At 36.1% G+C, this 12771-nt stretch overlaps 1 protein-coding gene across 1 annotated transcript in view; it reads right to left on the reverse strand.

Annotated features, from left to right (window-relative positions):
* The window catches only part of pcca (propionyl-CoA carboxylase subunit alpha), a 644470-nt gene that overhangs the window by 359865 nt on the left and 271834 nt on the right, over positions 1-12771 (reverse strand). Inside the window, exons 11-12 of the mRNA XM_039744810.1 lie at positions 11708-11802; positions 2218-2368 (exon numbers count right to left, since the gene is read on the reverse strand). Of these exons, the coding sequence (XP_039600744.1) occupies positions 2218-2368; positions 11708-11802 (246 nt within the window). The remainder of the gene's footprint in view (positions 1-2217; positions 2369-11707; positions 11803-12771) is intronic.

Here is a 12771-nt window from a genome sequence, read left to right on the forward strand (position 1 = left end):
TTACCCAAAAGAGTAAACATTCAGCATTCATGTAACAGTTTGGGCTGTTTTACATTGTTTACCATCAGTTCTGAAAGCTAAAAATTATTTTGAAAAAATGCAAAGGAATAATTATTTTCTGTTATCAGCATGATGTAAAGGAAACCATTACAACGTATAAAACATAACATACATAAAGTTAGTATTACATGAAACCTCAGCTGTGCTCCTTTATTAAAGATCAAAAGGAGCATGAAGGACTTTCAAGCAACATTTTTTTTTTATTACCACCATTTCTTGCAACAATATGGCTGAGTCCCAGAAAAGTGGAGATGCTAAATCTAAATGTTGTATCTGTATAAAATATTTGAAATAATCATATACCTTAACTTTGATACTTACAGGACAATCTGATTCACTGTTACTTTTACGTCACATAGTAAGGAGTGAAAAGTGAGTTACAACATGCATAATTGTTGCCGTGCTGAATACAGCAATGAAGTGATGCTTTTTTGTTTTATCTTATTACATAATTTTCTGAAATATTAAAATGATTTGTAAAATTGCTATAAACTAATGCAAGAATGTTAAAAAAATATTTAATGATACTTGAAATACACACATTCATCTGTTTATTTTCAAACATACTTAAACCAACTAGGCACAAGGTATCACTGAACTGTTAACAAAGGTGCCAGCACATGTAACCTACAAACAGGCAGCGACCAGGATGATATCTGAACTCAGGACTCGGCAGTTGTAAAGCACCACCTCTAATGACTGTGCTAACTGGCTTATATTCCTTCCATTATAAGCTTGCATAGCATGTGTATCTATCATAACTTCTTCTTATTATTATTCTTCTTCTTTCAGCTACTCCCATTAGGCTACTACTGCTTTTCCACATCTTCCTGTCCTCTACATCTTGCTCTGTCACACCCATCACCTGCAAGTCCTCTCTCACCACATCCATAAACCTTCTCTTAGGCCTTCCTCCTTTCTTCTAGACTGGCAGCTCTATCTTTAGCATCTTTTTCCCAATATACCCAGCATCTCTCCTCTGCACATGTTCAAACCAATGCAATCTATCATAACTATACTTCTAAAATAATTATTTCATACATGAAAAAAATAATACTCATTTCATGCATGGGTCATAACAGACATCTTAGTTTAGTTTAGTAAACAGAAGTATAGAGACATGTATGAAACATCGGGTTGCTCATATTTCTTAAGCCTTTGAACCTTTACATTTTTTTCTTTTTAGGGGTTGCAATCCAAGCAAAAACTACCAAAAGACATCAGGTTAGTGAGGAGTAATGTAACTGTGGCAACCCTTCATGTCAGTAACACAATCTTATCAAAAGCTGAAAATAACAGAAAATGGAAAGTTCTTAATGGTTATTGATAAAAGCCGAAAGAGCAAATACTTGTGAGCATTCTTTAATGGTGGTAATGGTCCTCCTTCACCTGCATATGTGCAAGAGCAAACAGTCCAGCTAAACAAACTAATGTACACCTTCTTTCCTTAGAAGTGCGATTTCAAGAAAACAGATTTAATATCAGAATAGAAGGCTATCGATTAAGTGTCTGTCTTTACCATGAAATATAAATTACTACGGTGCTTAAAAGAACAGCAGCAATTATCACATTGGAAAATTCCGTCAAATCATATAAAGTGTGAACCAGCTTTTTCCAAATAAATTCTAACAACTGTACAAAGAATGCAATTTTAAAAACAGAACAGCAGGAATACAAAGTTCAACCAAATGGCAGCTCTTCAGGTTATCAAAGGAAAGAAATTTAAAATAGCTTTTTACAAGTATGGCCAAATGTTTAAAATAAAAACATTCCATTTAATTTATAATGCACATTTCATCATTGCTAAGAAGAAAAGTAGAAGCACTGCTGTTTTGAAAATATTTTGAAAACAGTTTGCATTTATACTGCTGACATAAACATAAATTTCATTTGTGTCACCAGCATGAAACAGTACGAATTCCTCTGCATGAAAACTAAAAAGGAAATTTCAGTTTCCAAGAGGGAAATATATCAAAGCTCTACGTTGGTAACCACATACTGAGGGCAGACTTTGGATTCACTTAACTTTCCCTGTGGGTAGGTCACAGTGCCAAGGGGGTATACTATTTGGCACATGCAGTAATGATGTATTGTTAAAAATGTCTAACAGACCCCAAAAAAAAAAAAAAACAAACAAAAAAACAGCCAATTTACTACCTGAAGGCGAGTGTTCATTTCCAAGAAGTAGAAGTTTCTCTGTGAATCCACCAGGAATTCCACGGTTCCTGCAGAAGAATACTTCACTGCTTTTGCCAAAGACACTGCTTGCTCTCCCATTTGCTTACGTGTGTTTGGATCAAGAAATGTGCTGTTTTATTAAAAAAAAAACATATATATATATATCATACCTAGATATGCATAACGTGAGCAAACATAAATATAAAGTGTGGTTAACAGACAATGAAAATATACTTCTGTGCCCTTTTTGTGTGCCCTTTGCCACCATGCCCCCCCACCCCACCTTTAAATTATTAAGATGTACCACACAATTTACAAGGGCATTGCTGCAACTTAAAGAAAGAAAAAATCAAGACTAACTAATGTTCTTGTTAGAGTGCACTATTAACATAACTCAGTGACACTAAATAAGCAGGGTATGGGTGTGTACTTCAATGTGGGTTTTCAGTTTGTAAAATGGAAAGAACTAACACATTTTTAGCTTCCTATTTTTCTCCCATCCACAAAACGGTTAAATTACACATTTTTGAATTAGAACCGGAAAAAATGCCATTATATCTAGCAAGCACTACACATTTTACCAATCAACTGTGCACCACCTGAAAGTAGCACAAACCACTATACTATAAATATTCTGTGGCATGATGAGAACTCCCAGATGGAGTCTGCAGTTGTCCAACTGAACTGTGCCAGTCATGTTACTGCTAATAACCATTGCATTGTTGAAAACACACAGAGCAAAAGTGTTCAGAATGCGTTTACTAACTTATTTGTGCATGTAATAGCTCCCTGAATAATTGTTCAAAGGTTTGTTTATTTAGTCATGTTTACACAAGAAAACAAGAAATTTCCCTCTAATGATAGACAGAAAGAAATAAAACAACCTGGATTGTCTCAATTTGTTTAAGTTAAGATAATATTTATAGTGCATATTTACCCAAAAATGATTACAGGATGCATATCAAACCTCTATCATTTTCTCCATTATTCCTTATTAAAAAGTCATATGGCACTAGGAAGAAAGGAATTTCTGAAGCGATTTGTGTGGGTGTTTTAAAATGACTATCCTTCCTGATTTACTGAAGTTCTACATGTCATCAACTGAGATTATTTCCAGTTTCTTTAGCAATGTACTCTGACACATTCACCATCAACTCCAATAATTTTAGCTGTACGTTTATTAATCTGCTGGAGCTTTTTTTAAATTTTGGTTTGTTAGACTACTAAGCCAGGCAATGAAGCTGGCATTTCTACCTCTTCCCCCAGAACAATGGGTAATCATACATATTTCTGTTCCGTAAAGTCAAATATCAAATATTTTGACATTCAGAGCAAAACAGTTCTTATTGCACCAGTTTACAATATAGTCCACTTGATTTAGATAGTGGCTTTCAGCCTCCCCAGATATGCGTCCTATGAGCACGGTGTCATTAACATGCTTTATAATGGAGCATTGGTCAGTGTTCTGTCTCAGGTCACTTGGGTAATTATAATAATAAGACAATACTGAATATTCTCACCTCAGACAGCATCATTTGAACTTGTGTGAACTTTTGCAACATGTGTGTTATATCCATCCATCCATCATCCAACCAGCTATATCCTAACTACAGGGTCATGGGGGTCTGCTGGAGCCAATCCCAGCCAACACAGGACACAAGGCAGGAAACAAACTCCGGGCAGGGCGCCAGCCAACCGCAGGGCGCACACACACACACAGCACACACTAAGGACAATTTAGAATTGCTAAAACACCTAACCTGAATGTCTTTGGACTGTGGGAGGAAACCCACGCAGACACGGGGAGAACATGCAAACTCCACGCAGGGAGGACCCGGGAAGCGAACCTGGATCTCTTTACTGTGAGGCAGCAGCGCTACCCACTGCACCACCATGCCACACGCGTGTGTGTTATATGTGACATAGAATTCATTTTCACATTTCTGTGTTTTTGAAATCCTGCTTTCTCCAACTCAGAAATATTGAAAAATTAAGGTAATTTCTTAAGCTCCAGAAACATTAAAAGCTCACTTATTTTCTTAAGGCTGAATGCACGGACTACTGTGTGGACTTATAGTCAGGATGTTCAAATTGTTTCCTTACTGATCTGTGGTAAGAACACAGACATGAAGAATCATAACAAGCACGAAGAAATTTGACAATATAAGAAACACAGCCATTACCTATTGGGCCCCATCTATCTTGGCACTTAAATCAAAGATGAAAAGATTATTTTGGCATAGCATTATACTAAATGTTTTGGTTCACTAAGTCTTTTCTATTATCCATCTCTTCTCTGAGTCTGTTGTTTTATTTGGTTCTCCTGGGAGTGGAGTCATCACTAGAAATTGACTAATTTTGAAATGTTTTCTATACAAATGAAAAGCATTTTTGTTTGCCCATGGAATGTTCACAATGAATATTTACACATACTGCATACAGTGTTACTCCCATAAGCAAAATCTAAAACTAAATATGTCGTTAACGAAAAATAATCATTTTGTTAATTAAAACTAAAATAAAAAATGAAAACAAAACTAGTTTTTGTGTTATTAATTTTGATTTTCGCCAAATTAGTCTTTGTGTATAGCTTTCCCTTTTAAAACGGAGAACAAATAAAATAGCCTGATCATTTGTTAACCCCTTGTTGCCTAAATTTATTTACAATTATAGAAAAAAAGAAATTAGTGTTTTTGCTGTCGAGCAGATGCTAAATTAAGTGGAGATTGTTCATTTGAATATAGTACACAAGCAAATGGTAATCTGGTACGTATTTTTATCTTATCACAGTTTTCCTCAAATTTGAAAAATTTCATGAAATTAGCAGCCAAAATCCATATGCACAGCCACTCCAACACTTTGCTTCCATCAGGCGGATGTAGTTTCCACTACGACTGCTAGATGGTGTGACCAGTGCTTCCAATACGATCCTTGTTATGTATCGAATACGCATCGACCAGCATTGGCGAGATACATCTGCCACCTCAGCTGCATTCAGGCCAGAAGCGATTTCGCGACAATCGTCTACAAGGGGTTAAGGCTTTGTGGTGGATTGCCGGCATTTCACTCCGGCCCTCAACCCCAGGCCACCAGGAGGAGCTCTCCCGACAGCATGATCATGCCCCAAGTTCCAGCAGGGCATCATGGACTATGTAGTGTTTGTACACAGCCCTGCTGGATACCTTGGGGGCCACCAGGCGTCGCTGTAGGGGCTCGAGGCTCTTATGTGCCCTATGACCCGGGAGTCCGTCACGGTCACGTGACAGGAAGAAACGACGTGCTCCCGGGTTGAAGAAAGGGACTATATACCCTGACCCGGAAGGAATAAGGACTTGTGGGCTGTTGGGCAGGAACACCTCCGGGTCAGGGAATATAAAAGGACTGTGGGAGCTCCCAGAAAATGAGCTGAGTTGGGAGGCAGGGTGGCTAAGCGCCTGGGAGTGGAGGATTGGTTTATTGTAGTTGTGATTTATTATTGGAGAATTGTGGAGAGGAGCGTGCTTTGTGCACATAATTATTATAATAAATAATTATTTGGACTTTTATCTGGTGTCTGACGTGTGGTCCGAGGGTACAAGGGTGCGAGAAAGCACTTAATTCTGTCACACCTTTTTTCCTGCTTGTTTCTTAATCTAATACAAAACACTGATTTTCTAAATTTTATTAATATTTGGTATTAGACTGTATTCTGTGTTATTAATGTCACCTGTTTTGTTTTTGTCTGACTATATAAGTAAAGCACAATGAGCATTCGAAAGGTGCTACATAAATAAAATGCATTATTATTACTATTATTATAAAGTGCCACAAGTTTAGGTTTGATAGCTAGCCTGGTCAGTATCTGTATGGAGTTTGCACGTTCTCCTCATGTATATATTGATTGAGTGTGTGTCACTGCAAATATTGTTTTAAACCTGGATATTAGAAGTGTGTCATTAAGCAGTTTCAATTACTAAAGTCTGTTTTTTCCTACATGTGTTGTTAAATTACATCCTGTCAGTTTATGGACACGGGGAGCACTCCAGGTTTTCCATGTTGCTTATTAAGTAAATAATTAGAGATGTTGTTATAATTGATGTTCCATATTTAATATAGATGATATGCTTGTAGAAATGCAGTATATCCATTGAAAAACTTAAAAATATACTTTCAAAGCTTTAATATGGTTGAATGACATACAGTCCAAATCTGGAGAGATCAAAAATAAGTATAAAATAGGACTATATGTGTATGGTAAAGTTGCTTCTCAAAAAATGAACCTTAAAAACAAAATAAAGTATTTCTGAAATTAAACAATCATTTCCTTAAACTTGTTGCAGGTTAAGGTAACTAATAACACCAGAGCACACCTGTTATTCGATTCTTGCATTTTTGGGATTATACTGGAAGCCTTGAACTATCACAATTTCAAGAGAAAACGGAGTTCTGTCACAAACGGTAAACTTGTTTGTAATAAGTTGACAGGTACAACATGAATGATGCCCAATTTGACAACTATAAAGGAAACTCCGTACTTGAGGACATTTTTGGTGATCAATCGAAAACTAATAAAATGTAACAAAAACTAAAAGTTAATTCCTAAAATACTAAATTTAAACAAAAAAATAAAAATAAAATAAAATTTGAAAAATGATTAAAACTAAATAAAGAATTAAAAAGAGAAAAACTTAATAAAAACTAAAATTATAAAATGGTTTAAAACTAAAACAAAAAAAATCAACTAAATAAAAACTAATGCTAAAAAATACATTAAAACGTCAAAACACTGACTGTATATTGCATGATGTTTATTTGCTTGGTTCATGAAAATATTTTTTGTTTATATTGCATTATAATACAATGAGATCCAAACTAGTGTGCTAAACATGAAAACATTGATTAAAAAAAAAAAAAAAAGTGTGTTTTACGTTGGATGATATATCCACAAAAGAACATGCTACAAATCATTCTTACATGGATGCTACTAAAAGGCTGAAAATAATATGTGTACATCATTTGTAGTGTGCTTGAATTAGTTTTGCCTTTTCTTGGTTCTTAATTTGTTTTTATATATACGATATATATGTATGATCTGTGGAACCACATTACCTTTCTTAATAAGCAGTTAATGACACTGAATCCCAGTCAAAAGTTCTTTGGACTTAGCACTACAGGTTAATACACAGTTCACTTATGTACCTGAAGCCTGACCTTTCATATTTTAAAATCAAACTATAAATATAATGACTAGTTAATCTGTCAGTAGTTCTACTTTAACCTGAAATGCAAAAGTATGAATGGGTTCCATTACAAATCATCTGAAGCACAGTCAAATGTTTATGAAACATACTGGACAATATGACTAAAGCCATTTTAAAGTTCTCATGCAAGATGTTCATAGATTTGGGTAAAGCCATTAAAGACCCTCACTTACTGAAATAAGCACTGCTTTCACTTTGATACTTTGGCAGACTAAGTCAACCTTCATTTAAAGGTTTACCTACACTTCTTCTTGTTTTCATGTCCCTAAGTTTAGACAAATGTCCTACTCTAAGAGACCTTCCTCTTTCTGATGAGACTTCACCCCAGTTTTCCCTTCCTGACGAAGGTCGTCCTAGCTTTGAGCATATTTAAACATCGCTTAGGATCACATCCAGTAAAGACTGTCATTTGTCTGAGGTCACTCAATAGACATATGTCACCCTAACCTCATTTTGGGCATTCTCATTGACCCCAGGACTCTTACACTGAGCAAGAAGCAAATAAACTGCAAAATTTCATAGGTGACTCAAGGAACCTTCAGAAAGAGGCAGCTTGGTTTGAGGCAGCTTGGTTTCTTGTGCAAACAATAAATCATCAATACAGTCAAATGTAACCTGGTATAGTAAAAATATCAAGGTTTACAGAGTATGATAAATAGGCAAAAAGCTGTCCTGTGCTTTGGGTACTCAAAAATACTATGAATTCCGAAAGTATTCAGACTCCTTCACTTTTTTTTTGGAGCCTTGTGCTAAAATCATCTAAATTAAATTTTAAATGAATACTTGTGTTAATGTGATTTTTTTATTTTTAATAAATTTGCAAACATTTCTAAAACCACATTTTTTTTCTTTGTCATTCTAGGGTATGAAGTATTGCTAGATATGGAGATAACAATTAATGATTTTAGCACAAGTCCACAATATATGAAGGGGTCTGAATGCTTTCTGAATCCACTAAAAGTCATACAAGATTTAAAATTAAGTTTTGACTAAAACTAATATGACAGATTCGAGGTTCAGCATTTAGCGGAGGAAGACTCTACGGCTAATCACTGAGAATAATATGATAAACTAGCAAGATCAATGATTAAGTGTTATAGACAGACATCTTGAGTTAAGTTACGGAACCGGTAAGTAAGATTTTTTTGTTACTATTTGCCACAGAAAGTATGCACATCCATTTAAATAACTGGGATAGACAATGAGCTTGACTATGGCTGATACACATCAAAAATCATTTGCTTCACAAATCTCTTAATCACTGTACACTAGGAAAGTGATCGCGGGTTGGTGATGAATGGATTTTAATCCTGTTGCTATATAAAGGGCTGTTTAATAATAATAATAATACATTTTATTTATACAAGGTGCCTTTCTAAGAACTCAAGGACACAAAACAAACAATAGATAAATAAAAAAAACACATTATAAACTTAAAACATCAGAAAATTTAAAGATCTCCACCAAACAAAGCCACTGTAATCATAGAGAAAAAGACATTTTAAACAGATGGGTTATAAGTTTACATTTGAAGGTTGAAAATGATTTCATTTTTCTAAGCTCAGTAGGTAGTGAGTTCCAGAGCCGTTCTGCTCCCCATGTTAGTTAGATGGGTCTAAATAAACTGTATTGATTCCAGGGAAGGATGATAATATGGAAGAAAAGCATTTATCAAATATACATTGGATTTAAAATATTGTTTGTAATTTCTATATATTTATTGATCTACTTACGGCATCATTAAATTAGCACTAAACTAGGCACCATAAAACAAGGTAATGTAGTACAATATTTACATTAATACAATTAAAATTACAGCACTTATTTATGCTGTACACAAGACATAATGAAAAAATTTAAGTTACAAAGGAAGTAAATTGGAAGAATCCCTGCATCTATACTAATAAAAGGCAAAGGCCTCACTCACTCATCACTAATTCTCCAACTTCCCGTGTAGGTAGAAGGCTGAAATTTGGCAGGCTTATCCCTTACAGCTTACTTACAAAAGTTAAGCAGGTTTCATTTCGAAATTCTACACGTAACGGTCGACAACGTCCGCCATGTTGAACTTTCTTATTTATGGCCCCATCTTCACGAAATTTGGTAGGTGGATTCCCTGTGCTCACCGAAACTGATGTCCGTACTTATTTCGATGGTATGCCGCAACTGTCGGCCGCCATATTGAACTTTCCAACATCACTAATTTTCCAACTTCCCGTGTAGGTAGAAGGCTGACCCCTTCTTCACGAAATTTGGTAGGTGGCTTCCCTGAGCTAACCAAAACCGATGTACGTACTTATTTCTTTGGTATGATCCCACTGTCGGACGCCATATTGAATTTTCCAAACGTCACTAGTTCTCCAACTTCCTGTGTAGGTAGAAGGCTGAAATTTGGCAGGCTCATTCCTTAAAGCTTACTTACAAAAGTTAAGCAGTTTTCATTTCGAAATTCTACGCGCAACGGTCATAACGGTCAACAACGTCTGCCATATTGAACTTTCTTATTCATGGTCCCATCTTCACGAAATTTGGTAGGCGGCTTCCCTGCGCTAACTGAAACCAATGTACATACTTATTTCGGTGGTATGACGCCACTATCAGCCTCCATATTGAACTTTCCAACATCACTAATTCTCCAACTTCCCGTGTAGGAAGAAGGCTGAAATTTGGTACTTATTTTGGTGGTACGATGCCACTGTCGGCCGCCATATTGAACTTTTCAACGGTCTTTGTTACTTATTGGCCCATCTTCAAGAAATTTGGTACGCGGGTTCCCAACGCTAACTGAATCCTACTTACGTACATATATACGTCCATAGCCTGCAGCTCGGTCACCGTGTGAGGCGGCGTTGGGTCCCCCATCCCACGTTGTTGGCTGCCTGCCTATATAAGGCAGTCTGTGGCTCCAGTCTCTAAATTCCCTTCCTTGCTTCGCCACGGGATTCACGTCTCCCTGCTGATAACTACAGCCTTTTTATCTAATCCATGACTTCTCCGCTGTTTTATTGTTCATTTATTACGATTATAGTTATTGTGTAGGTATTTTAGACTTACTTTACATTGTTCAGGTACCCATTTCCTTTATCGTTCCAACCATACCCCCATTAACATGTCTATCGAGGTGATCACCATCGATCAAAGAACTGTCACTTATCAAGTGGTTTCCATGCCCGGAGATGGCGCCTGCCTTTTCCATTCTCTTTGTTACATATTGAACGGCCATATCAGGCTCACTCTTGATATCCGGAGGAACATTGTGTCTTATGTATTGAATGACTGGGACAGGTTCAAGGTGTGGACTGATGACGGTACAGGAGATAATTATTCTACACAGGAGCACTAGAAGAGTGAAATGCTTAAGCCCTTCACCTATGCATCTACATGTGAGTTGATGGCTGCCGGTGAATTGTTCGGTTGTCTCTTTCAAGTGTACCGAAATGGCCAAATATTTTACACCTTTGGACAACTGCCAATGCCTCTTAAACATCTTAGATTGACAGGTGACGATTTCAGTAGTGGACACTTTGATGTTTATGAATGTTTAAACTCTCAAAAGCTGGATGTGAAGTTATCGATGAAACTGGTTGTATACTTACAACACTTGACAGATGCCGAATGTCTCTTCAACACAAGTCCTGCAAATACTGTCGTAATTGAAACAAACCATAAAACTCAAACCGATTATGACAGCAGCAATCCAAGCTGTGAGATTTGAAACAGGATTACTGTTCACATGGCCAACTGTACGTTGCATGCTTAAGAGTAAGCTCAGCGCACAGCTTGGTCATATTACAACCGGAGGACCGAACTCACAATGTGGTATACAAAGAGATCCTTAACAAATAATTATTGGTATATTTTACCTCAGTTTAAAAAGGTTTAATTTTCTTCTTAATAAAATTTTTAAGGCAGTACTTCGCCGCTGCGAAGAGCAGGTATTTTGCTAGTTTTTAACATATGTTTAATGATCAGAGTACCAGAGAAGACTGGAGAATAAAAACTCCAGCTGACAAAAATGCTGGAGAAATGAATTATCTATGTCATCCAACACCAAAAGACCACCCAGCCCTTTATGGGTATTCCACATTACTTAAATGTATTAAAAATGTTCTATGGATAATGAAAAGTCCTAAAAAAGTGAATGTTGCAGGCATCGCCATCATAAAATAAATACAATATTTAAACTGTACAGTTAACTGAATTTGGAGAAATACATGAAACAACAATACCTGGGCGCTTCCTCTATAACTTTCTGATTTCTTCTTTGAATGGAGCATTCTCGTTCATTCAGCCATAGGGCATTACCATGTTTGTCAGCTAAAACCTAGAAGATAAAGACCACAGTTCAGGAAATATCTAATGTTACATTTTACAAAGCCTTCAAACATTATAGATAAGATCAGATCCAAATAAACAGCAAATTAAAAAATATATATATATATATATATATATATATATATATATATATATATATATATATATACAGTGAACCCTTGTTTATCACGGTTAATTCATTCCAGACTCTACCGTGATAAATGAATTTTCGAGAAAGTAGGATTCTTTATTTATAAATCGAATATTTTTGCAGTTAGTGTATAGAAAACCTGTTTACGACCTTCTAAATACGTTTTTTAACATTATTAGAGCCCTCTAGACATGAAATAACACCCTTTAGTCACCATTATACTCATATTACCCAATATATTAGACAAAATAAGAGAAAATAAGACATATTAGACGTTACAAATATCATATTACTAGGCGCACTCGCCTTTTTAAGGCGACCGACTTTTATCCTCAATTTTTGTGCGCTCCACGTGTACATCAGGCATGTAAGTGTAGGGAATGAGAACATCAAAGTGCCCATTCATAACCGAAAAAAAGTTTTTTTTATCCCCTCGAGTGCCTGTCTAAAGTCGTACAATGTCAGCCCGAATCTGTACCACTAAAGACGGAGTTTCATGCACTAAATAAGCTACAGATGAGAATAAGCAAGCACCATCTCCCCTGATATTTACTACGCGGTGAGGCATTTGTACTCCATCAACATTAATTATTTCCAGAGACATAATTTTGTCTATTTTTCCAGCGCATCTGCGTGAGGTGGCTTTTGTAGGGTATAGCCATCTTTAATCATATCCAAGAGTTTCACCTTCTCCTGGATAGTAAGCATTTTCCTCCGGCGCTTAGTTTTATTGTCAAAAGGCTTAGAAAAAGCAGCACGTTTAGGAGCCATCGTAGGGCTTAGATAAAAGTTCTCATAAAGCGCATGCGTAGTGACGTAAGCGTGTAT

This window comes from Polypterus senegalus, chromosome 2, assembly GCF_016835505.1.
Source record: "Polypterus senegalus isolate Bchr_013 chromosome 2, ASM1683550v1, whole genome shotgun sequence".
In the NCBI taxonomy this organism is placed as follows: Eukaryota; Metazoa; Chordata; class Cladistia; order Polypteriformes; family Polypteridae; genus Polypterus; species Polypterus senegalus.